Source organism: Solanum dulcamara, chromosome 5 (genome assembly GCF_947179165.1).
Source record: "Solanum dulcamara chromosome 5, daSolDulc1.2, whole genome shotgun sequence".
In the NCBI taxonomy this organism is placed as follows: domain Eukaryota; kingdom Viridiplantae; phylum Streptophyta; class Magnoliopsida; order Solanales; family Solanaceae; genus Solanum; species Solanum dulcamara.
In genome coordinates, this window is record NC_077241.1 from 2,113,084 (window position 1) to 2,133,972 (window position 20,889).

General features: G+C 38.6%; 1 protein-coding gene across 1 annotated transcript; it reads right to left on the bottom strand.

The window, feature by feature from the left end:
• Positions 1-1,431: 1,431 nt before the first annotated feature.
• On the bottom strand, positions 1,432-20,188 carry LOC129888727 (uncharacterized). The gene is made up of 10 exons (XM_055963710.1): positions 20,035-20,188; positions 8,410-8,469; positions 8,276-8,315; positions 7,345-7,523; positions 7,082-7,120; positions 6,856-6,942; positions 6,684-6,744; positions 3,339-3,463; positions 1,918-2,009; positions 1,432-1,829 (listed from the first exon to the last, which is right to left on the bottom strand). Exons 1-10 carry the CDS (start codon positions 20,080-20,082, stop codon positions 1,715-1,717), a joined length of 846 nt encoding a protein of 281 aa, XP_055819685.1. The 5' UTR covers positions 20,083-20,188; the 3' UTR covers positions 1,432-1,714.
• Positions 20,189-20,889: the final 701 nt, after the last annotated feature.

The window sequence follows — 20,889 nt, forward strand, 5'->3', positions numbered from 1 at the left end:
TGATAGGTTGGAGGTGTGGAGACAAACTCTGGAGTCCAAAGGGTTTAGATTGAGAAGGACCAAAACAGAATATTTGGAGTGTAAATCCAGTGTGGCGTTGGCTGATCCGATCGTAGAAGTTAGGCTTGCCTCACAGACTATTCCTAAGAGAAAAAAATTTAAATATCTCGGGTCAGTCATCCAGAGTAGTGGGGACATCGACAATGATGTCACATATTGCATTGGGGCTGCTTGGATGAAATTGAGGCTTGCCTCTGGAGTCTTGTGTGACAAGAAGGTACCACCTAAACTTAAAGGTAAGTTCTTCCGAATGGTGGTTAGACCGTCCTTGTTGTATGGGGTGGAGTGTTGGCCAGTCAAGAACTCTCATATTCAGAAGATGCATGTCGCAAAAATGAGGATGTTGAGATGGATGTGTGGGTATGATAAGAGTGATAAGATTAGGAATGAGGTTATTCGGGAGAAGGTAGGAGTGGCTCCGGTGGCGGACAAGATAAGGGAAGCGAGACTGAAATGGTTTGGGTATGTACAAAGGAGGTACGCCGACACACCAGTGAGGAGGTGTGAGAGGTTGGATGTAGGGGGTACGCGGCGGGGTAGGGGTAGGCCGAAGAAGTATTGGAGCAAGTTGATTCGTCTCATATCACCGATGACATGACTCTAGATAGGAAGAAGTGGAGGTCGCTTATTAGGATAGAAGGCTAGTAAGGGTAGAGTGTTGTCTTACCGTGTAGAGGTATAGTGCGGGTCATAGGTCGTGCCTTTATAAATATTGCCATATGTTGCTTATTGCATTTTGTTTATCATTTTATTTGTTGTTGTTGTTCTCTCTCTTACGCTTTCTTCATTGTTTTCTTCCTTTTTCATGAGTTTGATTCACTTGAGTTGAGGGTCTTTTGAAAACAGCATCTCTACCTCTATGAGGTAGTGGTAAGGTCTGCGTACACTCTACCCTCTTCAAACCCACTTTGTGGAATTTCACTGGGTATATTATTGTTGTTTGGTGAAAACTAAAATTCCCCAAGAAGAGCTTCTTTGGACACCGTTATTTGATCTCTACTCGTTTTTAAATTTTCTTTTGCACATCTACCAACCTCGGGACAACTTCAAATATAACGGATTTGAGATAAAATGTCTAAAGTTTCGTATGGCTGAGTTGAAACTCAGTCGTATGTGATTGAAATTCAGATAAAAATAACTGAATTTCAACCATATGTGCCTAAACTTCGGGTAGAAATACCAGCAACAAAATCGGGTATCTGTGCACTTCCCCCAAATTGGTATAGGCAATTTTTGTATCTACCCCCAACCCACCCACACACCATAATAGGAACAGTCCCAAAAATAAATATTCCATCCCCTGTTCAGGTATAAGCAAGCTAGGCACATCGGAAAAACATCATTAGCAACAGAAATTAGCCACAGCATATGGAACTCGACAAAGACAAATTTATGCGGTTTTCATACCAGAAAAGCCATTCCAGCTACGATTGGAAGTTTCGAATACATTATATAAGCATGCACTTTCCATTGCTTTTACAGTTTCTATACCAAACTATGCCACCATTGAGAAACAGTCATAACTCTATAATCCTGCAGAGCCTGCTTACTGTTACTATATATCTATAATTAACATTCAAGTTGCATGTCGATCCAAAAAGGGCTAGAGGTCATGATGAACAATCTACAGAATTTTGTGAAGATGGAAATGACCTCAAATATCTGTCAAGATCAATGACGACACAACAACAACATAAGCTAGAAAGAAGAAAATTGCTATCTGAATGAAGAACTTGGGATTGTCCCTCATGTTTGGAGATGTTACCGCCCTGCAACAGTGAAACAGTGACATTGTCAATTTGGTTGGCAGATAGCAGCTTGGTAATTTAACAAGTTTTTATCTGCTAGGAGAAATACCTAGCAATGCGTTGTGAAAGCCGATGAAAAGGCATGCTTTGAATAAACACAATACCAGGCCCCGTTAGGACAGCTGTCACCAGATTATCATTCTGCAACAGTACAGATATAGTTAGGACGACCATTTGCCTCAGAAACTAAATCACAAGATGACAACAGCAGATGCAAGACCGATTAGTTCCTTGAAGCAGAAGGCAAAACATATATTTTCATAGATAATCAACATTCTCAAGTCAGATTAGTTCAACTATTAGTAAAAAAGAGAGCTCAAGTAATTTTACCGGAACCAGATAAAAAAGGTTTCGAACTCAGACATACTAATGGAAGGAAATGCAAGAAACTTGCAGGGCAATCTGATCTTTTATAAAGGAAAAAGATCTATGCTCTTTTGTTTCTTTGGTCACACTTTGGTCATGTTGGTGTTCTCATCTCGTTGTATCAGAACGTGTCCTAGAAAAGGATAATCAAACACAAGCAAGGATAGGCTCTATGAGTTTCATGCTTTAGTAACACAAAAATAAAATTTTGAAACTAGATTCTTTTCTTCATCCTTCTCTTTCTTTCTTTCTTTCTTTCTTTCTTTCTTATATTTCTAAGAATAAAAATGCATGTCGAATGCTCCTCAATCTCCGGCAGCCACACCTAGGAAGAGATTAATCCTGCAGTAGAGAAAGCTCAGCTAAAGTTTATACTTTATACCAATCAGGGTTCGTGGGTTCAAATGTTGCTTTTGGCCGGTAGAGATGATATCTGGCTTTAATTTCCTTTTGTTTTTAGGTGATAACAATAGCGTTGGGGATAACTTGCACACATCTCGACTAACCTCTCCACCAATACAGGTGTCGAGTAACTCTGTTCATCAAGTCTTAGACATGTTAAATTATCATCTAATTTATTTTGCCTCTAAAGAGATTGACCCCTGATTTCTCATGGTCCAACTGGCTTTTTCAAGTTGAATACTACTTCTATTATGAACGAAGAAGTTGCAAAACAAGTAATAAACATGAAAACCCAACAGATTGCTGCAAGCATAGGTATTACATTCACATTTAATGGTATTCTTAAAACATTAATTGATGAATATTATCCAGCAAGAAACAGCTAGAATAATGTTTTTGAAACATTAATTGATAAAAAAATTCTTTTGATCAGTAAAAGATAGTATTATAGATTGCTAGCATTAAGAAAATGCTGAGAAATATGTACAGGTAGCAACAGTTACATATTTTAAATGTGCTAAAGAAGTCAAGCATAGCTTCTACGTCACTAATTGAAGCCATGCAGCACCAAAAAGAAAGTAAGGAGACTCATCTGTATTTAACTACAAATACAGATTCATTAATTAGCGAATATTGTCAGCAAGAAACAGATAGGATGAATGAAGGGGAGAAATCAAATGGAGAAGGCGTGTGAAAACATACCCCAAATACCACCCTTCTCATGGGTCCATTGTATTTCACTTGAACATTGACAGTTGATGATAATGCAACGATACTTGGCACATCAACAGCGAGTATCTCACCCACCTCAAGATTTTTCTGTACAACTGATGAACAAAAAAACACATTTTTGTCCAAAGAAAGGAATCAGAAAATAGAATTTATGACATTTTAAGACTTCTTAATCTTATATAACTCAAAATAAGAAAATAGTCCAAGAATTCTTCTATTTAACCATCTGATTTCCCCAAGAATCCAGTTCTAGCTCAGTGAAGACACATCACGTTTCTGAATCACAAGAAGGCAAGAAAGGATTTTTCAAAATAGAATCACATTTGTGTGGTATGACCAATAGTTAAAACAATACTGGCAACTATGCCTCAATGACAAACAAGTCGGGTCGGCTATATGAATCCACACTTACCATGTTTCTCCATTTAAATTAACTCGGGCCAACATTTTAAAAATAAAATAATAATACTAGAAGTTTCATATATTTTTTGTGGGCGTAAAAATCTTTGATAGGGCTAAAAGTGTGAATCCCCCTGAATTTCTATAATTAATTTGGGTTAATTTCAAGTTTAAGGATGCAATTTAATCAAACTCGGGTCACGCAGGACCTGCACGAGTATAACAAGTCATGAGAATGCTTGTATTTAAAATTGATATAGCTTGGAATAAATTACAACTCCACGATATAAGTATTGGGATTAATTGAAAGAATCCATGTTGTTAAGTTGTTTGGGATCATTAATTAGTAATGATTGACAAAATGAAATGCAAAGTGAAAAGAATTTGAAATCAATGTTTCTTGTACGTGGCAGTAAGTAAAGATAGACAATTAGTGAACTAAGGAATATAGAGAATTGGAAACATCGCCTGCACGTTGACACCGAAAGCTGGGCGTCGCCCAGATATCGCACTGAGGCGAAGATCATTTCTGGATAAGTCTGTTTTTGTTGTATGAAACACAAGCATTAATTTTTGCTGCTGAGTCCATAAATAGTAATCAGGGAGAGAAAAGTGGACTAAAATTCATTTACTCTTTGGGAGTTTTCGGAGGAAGCCGACAATGGTATTAAATACCCATTTTACCGTGAGTTTCTTTGTGCACTTACAGATGGAATTTAAGTATTAAATGCTAGCCATAACACCAAATCATCATTGAATTTTAGATTCAACAAGAAAATTGCTCAAGAAGACAAGAACACAAGAAAGGGAAGAGCTGGGGTTTCTTCAACAAGGTAAATTCTTGATCTCTTGCTCCATTTTATTGTTGATTTGGGTATTATTGATGTGTTCTTTAGTTAGAAACATCAAGTATTTCAAGGATTGAGTATGACCTAGAGTGTATGATTTTTCACCATGATTGGGTTAAGCGAAGAAGATTATGAATAGTGTCGATTGGATGAAAATTAGTTAAATGTTATTCCTTCTAATCTTGACAGCATTTCAATTGTTGAATATTGTATTATTGAGTATGCCATGAGAGATTTAGAGTTAAAATTCAAGAATCGACTTCTATGGTGAGTATATGGATTTTTATTAGACTTGAGATGTCGGGCCTAAGCGTTGAACACTTAGTTGACTTGGTGTTGTCATGATGCGCCATTGATATATGTGAGTTCATATATGTAGATTGGGAATCGTTGGCATCATTGGATCTTTTGGGGTAAGATTTGGAAAGCGATTCGAGGTATGTTGAAGCTTATCCCAAAATTCATATTGTTGAATTGATTTCTGAAAGTGGTTTAATGTAATCCTAGCTTGTGGGGGCGATCGGGTTGAGATTGCACCATTCGTTGCATTGAAATAGCTCAAGTGCTATTGTCACTATTTTTATGAAAAGTGAAGTGTGTGTTTGAAAAGTTTGCATATTGAAATATCACTTGGTGAATCTTTAAAGAATGATCCTTATTTGTTGATTGCTTTAACATGAATTGAGAAAGGATTTTAATTTGATTTTTTCAAATGGTTGGATTGGTTACGAACACTGTGATTTGATAACATAGATCTCTTTGAGGTTACAAATTTATTTTGGAAATGTCAAATGTTTTGGGAGTTACTAGTGGAGACCACCAATTCGAATGTTAATATTCGTTGCCATGGAACTCCACGTGCCGGTGTAGGGTACACATTCCAAGGCTAGGCCAAGGTTTGTGGGATAAAGTCCCCTATTGAGAGGGCAAATGATCATTGGTCGATGTAATGATGTTAAGTTGACTTGTACAGCACTACGGGAAGCCGCCCAGACAAGTAGGTCAAATACTTATGACTAGGTTGATCACCTAGTGTTGTCGTTTCTATTTATGTTGGTGTTGGTATAGCACTCATGGTAAATGATAAAATCTCACGTGATTATTATTAAGCTTTAATGCTAAGAAATGAGGATTTTGAGATGTATTTTACTTTGATATTTATTTCACTGTTTAAATTGAGAATTGATATAAATGTTTCTTTCTTATATCAATGTATGTGCAAATCTCTTGATTTCTTTGAATCTTGTCTCACTTCTTGGGGAAATAGTTGTATGAGATATACTAGGCATGTGGAGCTTAGGCCTTTTGGCCATTCAACGATTTCAGGATTATGTGTGTAACATCCTGAGCCATGTGGTTAGGAAAACTCCACCTCTTCCAATAGGATACTTTTGGTGAGACTCCATTTACTTCTCATGGAGCTTAGACTGTGATATTCTTTGAGTCACCGGGGTCTGTCTTGGTTGACTTGCTTAACCCTTTTCATAGAGGTTCCATAGATGGTAGAAGTTCTTTCGGGTTGTAATTATGATTGTTCATATGGAATGCATGCATGATAATTTATTACTTTGAATATTTCATTTCAAATGAAATGTGGTTGATTTAACGGTTGTATTCATGCATGGTTTTCAATACTCGGTTTTTCCAAAAAGCTTCTGCACTCATGAATCTGGTGCATAAGTAGGGAATATTAGATGGGTTGGTTTGCACGGGCCGAGTAAAGTTCCGGGTGCTTGCCACGTGGATTTGGGGCGTGGCAAAAAGACTCCTAAAAGCATAGGACCTAAAGTAAACATGCTAATATGACTAAAACATATTCCCAGCTTATTGGTATCACATATATAGATAAATATAAAATCTCATTGAATGGTGTAAGATAATTCTACAGGGTATTGGACCCTCCACATTTTCTCCCTTTTCTCTCTCAAACGGCAGGATGCTGGCTCAAACAAACACATATAAGACAGAAACTGAAAGTGAATAGCCACCATCTGTTCTTGGCAAGTCATCTTTAATATATTTCCATAAAACGCAAACTTTATTAGTGAAGAGAGCTTCAAAATCATACCAGAACCACCCCCAACTACAAAGGCAAGCCCTTGGCCCGATATCTTCTGCCTTAAGAATCCCTGGAAATATTACAAGCATATCAGTCAAAGACTCAACCTGTTTGTAGCAATTAACAAGTAAGGCTGAAATCATGCCCAAATATTTAAGTCTAGATAATTCTGTCATCTCACCTCTGCACTTGCGACTAGGTTACGTGGCCTTTGGTCAATGGTATTGCTGACTTTGACGTCATTAATGGAGCAGAGGAATGCATCTGGCTACAAAATAATATCTTGAAGTCATATGTCAAGATAGAAAGCATACTTAACCGGTGAGCACGTAAACAAACAGGAGGGATGCTTTCAAGGAAGAGAACCTATTTGCAAAAGGGAAGTAAAGATAAAGAATTATCTTTACCTGGCATAAGATTTCACTTCCGAACTTTGCTAAATCAAGCTGTAGGGAAACAATGTATTAGAAAAAACAAACCACAATTAATCTAGTGATAGTATATGTAAACATTATCATCTATACAAACAATTGTGTGCTATGCCCCACAGCAAGAACAAAGAAGATTTCATCCCCACTTTCCGGATTGTACACACACAAGCATGCACATACTAACTATAGAAGATTGCATAACCAAACAAGATGAAACTATAGTTTAAATGTGAACGAACCGGGAGGATTCTTGCCAGAGAAGGAGCAGCAATTCCGACAAATCCATCAGTTGTACCTGTATTGTGAAGAACTATGCTTGTAGTATTCTTTCCAAAAAGCCATTGCCAGACCCCTGCTTCGTTTTCAGTGGCATAGACATTTTCCATCTGGATGGATCCAGACATATAGCACATGGACCCTGCAAAGCATTCGAAGATTCCCTTAATGAGTTAAGAATGAGTAGTAAATAGCAAATTCAAAAAATGATTTGTGGATATTTTGATTAAGTTATACAAAATATCCTTGAGCATAAGTATATGACCTGACAAGTACAGTGCTCTATGTATAAAATGGCAACTTAAACATTTTTCTGATGCAAAAAAACAAAACAAAAAAAACCTCTCCCCCACTCTCACCACCAAAAGGCAAAGGAAAGAAAAGGAAGGCCAAAAAGGAAAAAACCCAGCTATATACACCTGGCCAATTGTTAAGCATTGAAGAAAATCAGTAAATACGGCAAGCATTAGTGGGGGATGACCTAACTACTATGAGGAGTAGATACAAGGCATTGACACAATAAACAGACACTTTATCATTCGTTAGGGGTGAGTGGTTCAATACGACAACCTTCTAGAAGCAAGCATATTCCTTATGTGACACATATTAGACCAAATTTTTTCGTGTCATGCAATACTAGTCTTCTGTTGCATAAGGTGTGGAAACTGTGTATTGTAATCTTTCAAATTCAGACTATTCCAAGAAAAAGTAGTTAGCAACTATGTGTCAACAATTTCTACGTAATTCACACACACTTGTACACCCTTGAGAATTGAGGCAAGAGGCCTCCCTTATAAAGAATATTTTGCTTTGATCAGGTAACGTAATTTCATTAATATAGGCATCCAGAGGATGCAAAAGCAGAATACATAAAGAATATGATTAGCAACATACCAGGTTTTGCAATAATTCTTTCTTGTGGCTTCAACATAATCTGAAACATATATGCAGAAAAGAGAGAGAAATATAATCAGATCGACTGAAATTTTTTCCCTCTTTTAGAGAAGAGAAACTACGTGTGAGGTTACCTGAACGATCTGAGCTTCACCACCCAGAATTTGGAAAGGTGTTACAGCATCTTGCGGACTCTACAACACAAACACAATGCAATGGTCAGGATATAGCTTTGTGTAGATAGAGGAAGGGCGAATTGGTACATTACTTATGTAATGGATCTTGGGCCTACCTCAACCTCAAAAGCTAACTCAAGAGGTGAGGATTGCTCAAGCCGGACTCTTCACACACCCTCACACCCAGCGTTGGACATCTGATGCGTGTGCAATTTAATATGCGAGTCCAACATCGGAAATAAGAATTTGGATGGGTTTTGCATTGCTACCACGATAAGAAATGGACATTGGAGCTGGCTTATCCCCTAAAGCTAGCTCATAGGGGAGGATTTCCCAAGACCATATAAGGTGACCAATTACCCATTCCACTATCGATGTGGGACTTCTAACACTCTCCCGCACATCTAGACAGAGTTAACTGGAGTGTGGACAAATAAAATATGGGAGTCCAACATCGGGCGAATCCATAATGAATGCGGCTGGACACAAAGAAAGGTTGGGACAACTCTTTCCAATGGGATTGGTGACTTTGTCCCCGCTTAATTGCCTTCACAACCCACCTTCCGCTTCTCACTTATTTCCCGATAGAAGCATAGTAGCTATTTTGAAGTAATCCCTTTCGCCCGGGTACATGGCTTACCAGAGTAGTGATCAATAACACCGCTATCAATGATTCACTGTGTAACATCCCCTAAAAACGTTGTATATGATGTTCCAAATCTCGATGAAAATGATACAGCTTTTGTATTATGGGCATAACTTTTCGTAGGATGGTCCAAATTAGGTGATTCAAATTTCTGAATAACCCCAACATCATTATCAACAACTTTTGTGAAGACCATATTTTAAGTTTCGGAGGTTAAGTAGGTCAAATAAATTAATTATTGTGAGACAGGGTGTTGTGACGAAATGGAGTGTTTGTAGAAGAAAAATCATATCTCACTGTAGGATGCTCCAAATCGGTTAATTCTTGAACGACATGAAAGTAGACTTCTATGGCAACAATTCATGTGAGACACCAAATCCTAATAAGGAAGTTATCTTGTTCAAACGTAGCTCCGAAAAAAGGTATTCCGTTAAAAGAAAGTTCATCTCACCAACCATGGAAAGATCTAGATACATTTGACATCACTCATGACATCAATAGTCATCTATTTGACATCACCCATGACATCACAATCTCCCATTAAATTTTTAGATTTTTCTTTATAATTATTTTAATTATTGTTTGGTCCCTCTTTCACACCTATAAATACCCACCTTAATTCATCATTTTGTTCATCAAGCTTTCTCAAGCAACTCTTCTCTCTGTACACTTCCTTTCTCACTCTCAAAATATAGTTTTAGTTCTTAGTAGTGTAGAAATACTATTTCGGTGATTGATATACTCCGAATAGTACAAAAAACGCTCCGACAAGGAGAAAAAGCTAGGATTCAAGTATATTCATTAAGTCCTTCGATTCTAAGTAACGCTTCAGATTCCAGGTATGTAAGGCTTCAATGAGAGTATTCCTTCCACTCTCATGCCTAAATTATTTTGATTATATGATAAATTATGTTTATTTTCTTTAAACTTTACTCTAAGTTATGTAGGTGTTTATCAATGGGTTCTTCCACCCATGTAGCCCCAAAACTCTTTCAATTAAGTCTCTTGATTTCAAGTAATATTTTCTTATGGGTAATTCTTATTTTTACTTAATAGCATGAATCATGGTTAAACTAATGATTATTGGTCTATTTTGATACAACATGACTTCTTATGTATGAATTGATGGTTTGCAAGTAATTTCTCTATTTAACTCTTTAAAGATTCTTATTCATAGGCGCATTACAACTTTGTGTGATTTGATTTGTGTTATTTCTGTTATTATTTATTACTTTCTATACTTTGATTCCAGGAAACAGCCGTCCTACCTTGGTAGGAGTAAGGTCTGCGTACACTCTACCCTCCCCAGACTCTACGTTGTGGATTTCACTGGTTGTTGTTGTTTCTATACTTTGATTACTCTATTTTATCTGTGACGCTTTCTTATTTGTTTTTTGTTTGTCCCATATCGCTTTTAATTTCTTAGCCTTATCTGACATCTTTTTATGCTTTTTTTGAGCCGAGGGTCTCTAGAAAACAGTCGTCCTACCTTGATAGGAGTAAGGTCTACGTACACTCTACCCTCACCAAACCCCACGTTGTGGGATTTTACTGGATTGTTGTTGTTGTTGTTGTTGTAACTCTTTAAAGATTCTTGAAATTCATGGTGGGTTGTTTAAAGCATGATTTTAATTGATGGATTTCAAAGTATTTATGCATAATTTCATTTACATTCATGTTTGAAAGTTGAAGTGATTTGAACCCGCCTAGTTTTACTATATTTTCAATGAAGTTTGATTTGAAAGCTTTGACTCCAAATAAATGTTTATGAAAACATTGTCCATGATCAAAAGGGAGTCTTATGAAATAAAAGAATGATAAAATGCTATGAATGATGGATTCTTTATGCTATAAGGACAATTCTTGCATATTTGAATCACTACAGCTTTTAATGAGCTATTCTAACGAATGTGATGTTTTGAATTCTCAAGCTATATACTATGACTATTTTGAAGTATTAAAGTATTCCATGGGATTGACTTAGCACCGAATGGGGCATTGAGGTGGGATTCGGTAAGGGAATCCTACTAGAAACCCCTTGTCTCATTAACTATGTGCCAACATAGGAGCCCTTGTAGGCTTAGGCTAATGGATCCATGAAAGCCCTTAAAGTTAAAGTTAAAAAAATGAATGAAGTTGACGGAGTTCTACCTGGCAAGTAGTCTCCCCGGTCAACGTAGGGGGTTATGTTGGATTCCATGTAATAGCTCGCATAGTCTTAAATGTCGGTTATGGTCATTTTCCCACAAATTGAATGTTTTAAAGGATATCTATATGATTTATTATTCATGCATTACATTATGTTCCATATTACATAAATGTTTTAACGTTTCCTCAATGTTCATGCATCCTTACATACTTAGTACATTCAAAGTATTAACGCATACTCTTTTGCCTACATGATATCACCATGTAGGGACCGGTGCTCCTCCTCGTTCTCCTTCACGTGGCTAGTTGAGATTTCATTTGAAAACTACTTTTGGTGAGTTTCCATGTTCCGGGAACAATACTCCTTTATATTTCTAGCTTATGATATATTGAGATTTTTTACTATAGCATTTCTTCTATTATGATTAAGGATGAGCTAGGAACTTGTCTTAGCCCCGTTAAATCTAAAAGTTAGAGGTATTGTTGGACATATGTAAGTTGAATATTTACTATTATGATTTCCGCTTGTTCATTTATCGTCATTACCTATGAAAGGCTAAAAAAATGCTAAAAGGCTTGTTTGAGGTACTTTCGGGTTCCTCATTCGTCATGTCTCGTCTAGGCCCTAGGCTTGGGTCGTGACATACTTGGTATCAGAGCTCGAGGTTTTGAATGATCCTTGGAGTCCAACATACCACGTCAAATAGGGTCTTGTTCATGGTTGTGAAGCGTGCCACAATTATGAATAGGAGACTATGAGGCGTTTAGGAAAGTTTTTACTTCTTTCAAATTCATGTCGTGCCTTAGAGTGTCCTAAGCTTTCCTTTAACTAATGACCCATTTCGTGTTCTCTAGATAATGACTCGTGGAAGAGCAACTCCAAGAGCAAGGGTTGACGATGAGGACCAAGCTCTTCCGGTTCCCAATGCCCCACATCATGAGGAAGGGATAACCCATGCCGAGTTTCGCAATATCATTACGTTGTTGACTCAAGTCATAGCCAACCAAGGGCATCACGGTGTTCCTCATCTCCAACTGCCAAATCCGGCCTCTAAGATTCGGGATTTCCAAATGATGAATTCGCCCGAGTTCGATGGTTCTAAATTAGATGAGGACCCTATGGAGTTCATTGATGAGGTGTACCGGATTGTGGCTATCATGGGTGTGCCACAGAGTGAGAAGGCCGAGCTAGTGGCCTATCAACTCAAAGGAGTGGCTCGAGTGTGGTACGAACAATGGGTTGTTGAGAAAGATGAGGAAATGGGGCCAATAGGATGGGAAGAGTTCAAAGGTGCCTTCCTAGACCGCTTCTTCCCATTGGAGCTAAGGGAGGCCAAAATCCAAGATCTCATCAACCTCCGTCAAGGGAGTATGCTCTCAAATTCCCTAAGTTGTCAAAGTATGCTCTATTCATGGTCTCCGACCCAAGAGCTAGGATGAGCAAGTTTATATTCGGTGTCTCACGCTTGGATTCCAAGGAGTGCAACACGGCCATGTCGATCAAGGAGATATACATCTCTCGGCTAATGACTTACGCAGAACAAATTGAAGAAGAGAAGTTGAGAGAGAGATCAAGGGGGTTCAAAAATGCTAGAGTGGATGGTGGAGAGTTTAACCCTCAAAGGTCCGGTTATGGTAACCATGGCAAAGGCCAAGGTTTGTGGGACAAAGTTCCACCAATACTCCTCCAAGGTTCAACAAAGACAAAGGTGGTAAACCAATGGTTCCAAGAGAGAATGTTGCTGCTCAAACCTTCTCCGCTTGCAAGAAGTGTGGAAGGACTCACAAAGGGGAATGCTTAGCCAGCTCCAATGCATGCTTTAAGTGTGGCAAGCTGGGCCACCATGCTAAGGATTGTAGAGATGGTGGCGGAAGGCCTCAAGGCCAATTTGCTCATGGTCAACAACCCTAAGGAGGTGTCCAACGCACCAACCGCTTTTACGCCTTGCATGAGAGACGAGAGGTTGAGGAGCACCCAATGTCATTACCGGTATGTTAAAGGTCTTTGCTTTTGATGTGTATTATTAGATTTGGGTGCAAATTTATCGTTTATTACTCCATTCCTTGCTAATAGGTTTGATGTGTCACCCGAAATGTTATTAGAGCCCTATTTGGTTTCTACCCCGCGGGTGAATCGGTTATTGCTAGAGAGGTCTACAGGGGTTGTCCCATGTCTATCTTGCATAAAGTTATTTCGTGTGATCTCATTGAGCTTGACATGGTAGACTTCAATGTCATTCTTAGGATGGATTGGTTACATGCATCTTATGCTTCTATAGATTGTAGGGTTCGTCGAGTCAAGTTCCAAATGAGTCCGTTATTGAATGGGAGGGTCGTGATTGGTGGTGAAGGATAAGTTCATTTGTTATCTTAAGGCCCGAAAAATGATTTCTAGAGGTTGTATTTACCACATTGTGAGGGTTAGGGATGTCGACGCTGAAAGTCCTCCTCTTGAATCGGTTCCCATAGTCAATGAGTTTCCCTGATGACCTTCTTAGTGTCCCTCCCGAAAGGGAAGTTGATTTTGGTATCGATCTCCTCCCCGATACCCAACCTATCTCTATTCCTCCTTACCGAATGGCTCCGACAGAATTGAAAGAGTTGAAGGAACAATTAAAAGACTTGTTAGAAAAGGGGTTCATAAGACCAAGTATTTCGCTGCTCCCATGTTATTTGTGAGAAAGAAGGATTGGGTCGCTTCGAATGTGCATAGACTACCGACAATTAAATAAGATGACCATTAAGAACAAGTACCCACTTCCTAGAATAGATGACTTGTTTGATTAATTGCAAGGGGCAAGTCATTTCTCCAAGATCGGCCTTCGGTCCGGCTATCACCAACTACGGGTGAGGGAGTGTGACATTCCCAAAATGGCCTTCTGAACAAGGAATGGCCACTTTGAGTTTGTGGTGATGAGTTTTGGGTTGACGAATGCACCGGCGATATTCATGGACTTAATGAATAGGGTATTCAAACCTTACCTTGATACTTTTGTGGTGGTCTTCATTGATGATATTTTGATTTACTCTCGGGGTGAAGAAGAACACAAGAATCACTTGGGAGTTGTGCTTCAAACATTGAAGGATAGGCAATTGTTTGCAAAATTTAGTAAGTGTGAATTTTGGTTGAAGGAGGTGACATTTCTTGGTCACATAATGTCCGGTGATGGGGTCAAAGTTGATCCTAAGAAAATAGAGGCAGTCAAGAATTGGCCTAGACCGTTGTCTCCTTCAGACATTAGGAGCTTCTTGGGTCTAGCCGGGTACTATAGAAGGTTCGTCGAAGGTTTTTCTTCCATCTCATCTCCTATGACAAAATTGACCCAAAAAAAAGCCAAATTCATATGGACGGATGAGTGTGAGAAGAGTTTTCAGACCTTGAAAGATCGACTTACCTCTGCTTCTATTTCGACGCTTCTTGAAGGATTAGAAGGGTTTGTAGTTTATTGTGATGCTTCAAAGATTGGTTTAGGTTGTGTCTTAATGCAAAACGGCAAGTTCATAGCCTATACTTCTAGACAATTAAAGGTGCATAAGCGTAACTACCCTACCCATGACCTTGAATTAACGGTCGTTGTTTTTGCTCTGAAGATTTGGAGGCACTACCTCTATGGGGTGCATGTGGATGTGTATACTGATCATAAAAGTCTTCAATATGTGTTCACCCAAAAAGGACCTTAATCTAAGGCAAAAGAGGTGGCTAGAACTCCTTAAGGACTATGACATGAGTGTGCACTATCATCCGAGTAAAACCAATGTGGTTGCCGATGCACTTAGTAGAGTGTGGCCATGTGGATGAAGGGAAGAGGGAGTTGGTCAAAGATGTTCACCGGTTGGCTAGATTAAGAGTGAAGTTGTGTGGTACTAATGATGGTGGTATGGTTGTTCAAAATAGATCCGAATCCTCTTTGGTGGTAGATGTTAAATCAAAGGAAGATCTTGACCCGACGTTTATCGAGTTAAAGAAGTTGGTAAAGGAAAAGAAGATAGAGGTCTTTTCCTAAGGGAGATGGGGTGCTATACTACCAAGGTCGGCTATATGTTCCGGATGTTGATGGCCTAAGGAGTTTGATCTTGATGGAGGCTCATAATTCTACATACTCCATTCATCCAGGTTCGACAAAAATGTACTGAGACTTAAAAGAGTTCTATTGGTGGGGTGGCATAAAGAAGGACATAGCAAGGTTCGTGTTCGGATGTCCAAATTGCCAACAGGTGAAGGCCGAACATCAAAGGCCGGGTGGCCTAGCCCAAGACATCAAAGGCATTTCTTCTATTATGATTGAGGGTGAGCTAGGGACTTGTCTTAATCATAGTAAGGAACTTCTATTATGATTAAGGGTGGCTAGTTGAGATTTCGTTTGAAGACTACTTTTGGTGAGTTCCCATGTTCCGGGAACAATACTCCTTTATATTTCTAGCTTATGATATATTGAGATCTTTTACTATGGCATTTCTTCTATTATGATTAAGGGTGAGCTAGATTAAGACAAGTCCCTTACTATGATTAAGACAAGTCCCTAGCTCACCCTCAATCATAATAGAAGAAATGCCTTTGATGTCTTGGGCTAGGCCACCCGGCCTTTGATGTTCAGCCTTCACTTTTTGGCAATTTGGACATCCGGACACAAACCTTGCTATGTCCTTCGTCATGCCACCCCACCAATAGAACTCTTTTAGGTCTCGGTACATTTTTGTCGAACCTGGATGAATGGAGTATGTAGAATTATGAGCCTCCATCAAGATCAAACTCCTTAGGCCATCAACATCCGGAACATATAGCCGACCTTGGTAGTATAGCACCCCATCTCCCTTGGGAAAAGACCTCTATCTTCTTTTCCTTTACCAACTTCTTTAACTCGATAAACGTCGGGTCAAGATCTTTCTTTGATTTAACATCTACCACCAAAGAGGATTCGAACCTATTTTGAACAACCATACCACCATCATCAGTACCACACAACTTCACCCTTAATCTAGCCAACCGGTGAACATCTTTGACCAACTCCCTCTTCCCTTCATCCACATGGCCACACTCTACTAAGTGCATCGGCAACCACATTGGTTTTACTCGGATGATAGTGCACACTCATGTCATAGTCCTTAAGGAGTTCTAGCCACCTCTTTTGCCTTAGATTAAGGTCCTTTTGGGTGAACACATATTGAAGACTTTTATGATCAGTATACACATCCACATGCACCCCATAGAGGTAGTGCCTCCAAATCTTCAGAGCAAAAACAACGACCGTTAATTCAAGGTCATGGGTAGGGTAGTTACGCTTATGCACCTTTAATTGTCTAGAAGTATAGGCTATGAACTTGCCGTTTTGCATTAAGACACAACCTAAACCAATCTTTGAAGCATCACAATAAACTACAAACCCTTCTAATCCTTCAAGAAGCGTCGAAATAGAAGCAGAGGTAAGTCGATCTTTCAAGGTCTGAAAACTCTTCTCACACTCATCCGTCCATATGAATTTGGCTTTTTTTTGGGTCAATTTTGTCATAGGAGATGAGATGGAAGAAAAACCTTCGACGAACCTTCTATAGTACCCGGCTAGACCCAAGAAGCTCCTAATGTCTGAAGGAGACAACGGTCTAGGCCAATTCTTGACTGCCTCTATTTTCTTAGGATCAACTTTGACCCCATCACCGGACACTACGTGACCAAGAAATGTCACCTCCTTCAACCAAAATTCACACTTACTAAATTTTGCAAACAATTGCCTATCCTTCAACGTTTGAAGCACAACTCCCAAGTGATTCTTGTGTTCTTCCTAAACGCCCTATTCATCAAGTCCATGAATATCGTCGGTGCATTCATCAACCCAAAACTCATCACCACAAACTCAAAGTGGCCATTCCTTGTTCGGAAGGCCGTTTTGGGAATGTCACACTCCCTCACCTATAGTTGGTGATAGCCGGACCGAAGGTCGATCTTGGAGAAGTGACTTGCCTCTTGCAATTGATCAAACAAGTCATCTATTTTAGGAAGTGGGTACTTGTTCTTAATGGTCAACTTATTTAATTGTCGGTAGTCTATGCACATTCGAAGCGACCCAATCCTTCTTTCTCACAAATAACACGGGAGCACCCCATGGCGAAATACTTGGTCTTATGAATCCCTTTCTAACAAGTCCTTTAATTGTTCCTTCAATTCTTTCAATTTTGTCGGGGCCATTCGGTAAGGAGGAATAGAGATAGGTTGGGTATCAGGGATGAGATCGATACCAAAATCAACTTTCCTTTCGGGAGGGACACTAGGAAGGTCATCGAGAAAGACATCGGGGAACTCATTGACTATGGGAACCGATTCAAGAGGAGGACTTTCAGCGGCGACATCCCTAACCCTCACAATGTGGTAAATACAATCTTTAGAAATCCTTTTTCGAGCCTTAAGATAACAAATGAACTTACTCTTCACCACTAAATCACGACCCTTCCATTCAATAACAGACTCATTTGGAAATTTGAACTTGACTCGACGAACCCTACAATCTATAGAAGCATAAGATGCATGTAACCAATCCATCCTAAGCATGACATTGAAGTCTACCATTTCAAGCTCAATGAGATCACACGAAATAACTTTATGCAAGATAGCTATAGACCTCTCTAGCAATAACCGATTCACCCGCGGGGGTAGAAACCAAATAGGGCTCTAATAACATTTCGGGTGACACATCAAACCTATTAACAAGGAATGGAGTAATAAACGATAAATTTGCACCCAAATCTAATAGTGTATACACATCAAAAGCAAAGACCTTTAACATACCGGTAATGACATTGGGTGCTCCTCAACCTCTCGTCTCCCATGCAAGGCGTAAAAGCGGTTGGTGCGTTGGACACCTCCTTAGGGTTGTTGACCATGAACAAATTGGCCTTGAGGCCTACCGCCACCATCTCTACAATCCTTAGCATGGTGGCCCAGCTTGCCACACTTAAAGCATGCATTGGAGCTGGCTAAGCATTTCCCTTTGAAAGTCCTTCCACACTTCTTGCAAGCGGTGAAGGTTTGAGCAGCAACATTCTCTCTTGGAACCATTGGTTTACCACCCTTGTCTTTGTTGAACCTTGGAGGAGTATTGGTGGAACTTTGTCCCACAAACCTTGGCCTTTGCCATGGTTACCATAACCGGACCTTTGAGGGTTAAACTCTCCACCATCCACTCTAGCCTTTTTGAACCCCCTTGATCTCTCTCTAAGCTTCTCTTCTTCAATTTGTTCTGCGTAAGTCATTAGCCTTTTTGAACCTCCTTGTCCCCGCTTAATTGCCTTCACAACCCACCTTCCGCTTCTCACTTATTTCCCGATAGAAGCATAGTAACTATTTTGAAGTAATCCCTTTCGCCCTGGTACATGGCCTACCAGAGTAGTGATCAATAGCACCACTATCAATGATACACTGTCCACTACTCGAGGCTAGAAGGGCGGACCTGTCTTAACCGCAAGTGCATTCGCTATTTGAACAAAAAGTTGAGATGAGACTTGCTCTGATACCATGATAAAAAATGGAAATTGATCGGACTCACCCCAAAAAGCTAGCTCATGAGGGAGGATTTCCCAAAACCATATAAGGTGATCAATTACCCATCCCACTATCGGTGTGGGACTTCTAACAACTTATTTAATGCAAACTGAGTTACAATTTTTCCTTCTAGAGTATTTACATCTCCTATTTTTACTGTGAGCGACAAAACCAAGCACACATATCATATTACACCTAGTTTTCAAATTTTCTATGATGGACATTCAATATTTACAAGTAACTGGACAGCGGCAGAATAGCATATCCTTTGGTAGATGATTTATGTGTTTGATCTTGTTTCCACGGGATTCAGTTTCATAAGCATGAATATACTTAACTAGTCACTTAGTCTTTCCTACCCTCTCAGCCACTGCTGTTTCACTTCATTGCCCATTTTTAGCATCAAATCTTTCCCTCTCCGCAAATTCCAATGTCAAAAATTAAGCTACTAAACTTGTAACCAACTAGCAGAACCTATAGCTCAGGAGTTAATAACTTTCACTTCCCAATGATGATTCAGAACTTTAACTAGGGACGGATCGTACGGTGAGACAACTAGCATTGCAAGTAAAATGGGATTCTTTCAGGACACCCTTTAACATATCAATCAATCGATTAAGCATCACAAATCCTCTTTGTCCATTCTAATACATTCAACAAATATTAGCATTTCCCTAAAACTCTTCAAAACAACAAGTTCATAACTTCTCCCCATAATGTGACTTCCCAAGCTGTAAAGTTCCATTCTTTTAACCCTTTTCCCAACTAAAAAGCAAATGCTAACATTATTATGCACATTGTCAATTCTTGATTCCCTCCCCTACCCCATCCGGCTCCCCAACAAATTTTACACACTCGAGCTGAAACAATTTGATAAGTAAGCACAAAAGAGGGGGAAAAAAAACTCAACACCCAACTCCAACTATATACAAATTGATTTTGCACGCACCTCCACTAATTCTACAGGATACAGATAAGAACAAATCACCTAGTTTTTTTGTCTCTGCTAGGATTCGAACCTGACAACTCACGGTACTCAACCTAGTTCATTGACCACTGAGCAATGCCATTGGGGTTAAACAAATTGATTAACTTTTTTTTTTCAAATTTATGAATTTCATACTGTTATCACCAAAAAAAATTAATCGGTTCAGTGACATCAACACTCAATAACATAAAATCCTGGATACATCTTCGAAAAAAAATACAATGAATTGAGAAAAAAATTCCAAATTAACACAAAAAAACTTACGAATACCTGATAAACAAAAGGTTGAAACGGCGTCGAGAAAAATGGAGCAGCCATAGATCGAACAAATTTCAGAATTTTCAGATCGCCGGAAGATCAATTTTCCGATTAGGATTTTCTTTTTTTCTTTTTCTCTTTTTTTGGTTTTGTATAAATATAAATATTTTTGGTTCGATTGGATCATAGTAATAAAATATGATATTAATAAGGTTATAAAATATAATATTATTATTCCATAAATACCCTTTAATTTTCATTTGGTTTGGGTTTTAAAGTCAATGGCTATATCAATAAGCAGTAGTGGTATTTTGGTCAATTGATACTTATTTTTATAGTTTTATTAATTATGTTATTTTGCTGTTTACGTGGCAGCTGATGACATGGCGATTTCTTATTGGTTAACATATCCCTGTCGACGTGGTCTCACTTGTCCAACCTGTCAATCGTTGACTGTTACTGACTGGCTATTGAAAGAGAAAATGACCAAAATTGATTATTATATTTTTTTTTGAAAAATGTTTATATTTTTATTTAAAAAGAATATCCATAAATAAACGTCCTAATAATAGAAAATTATCTATTTTGTTAATGCCAAAGTTTTACAAATACAACACTTTCAATTTAATGGGATATGAACAAGACAGATAAGAACATCTTTGATTAAATATTATAAAAAATTAATTATAGAAATACTTAGAACAAGATTCCAAATTATTCAATCATGTGCCAAAGTATATATTAAGCCAGCAATACTTTCATGTGAGTTCTTCAAGAAAGAAACAATTTTTTTCTCATTTCTATTTTTCATTTAAAAAAAAATAGAGAATTCATCAAACTTAATTATTCGAAATAGACACTTCTTAA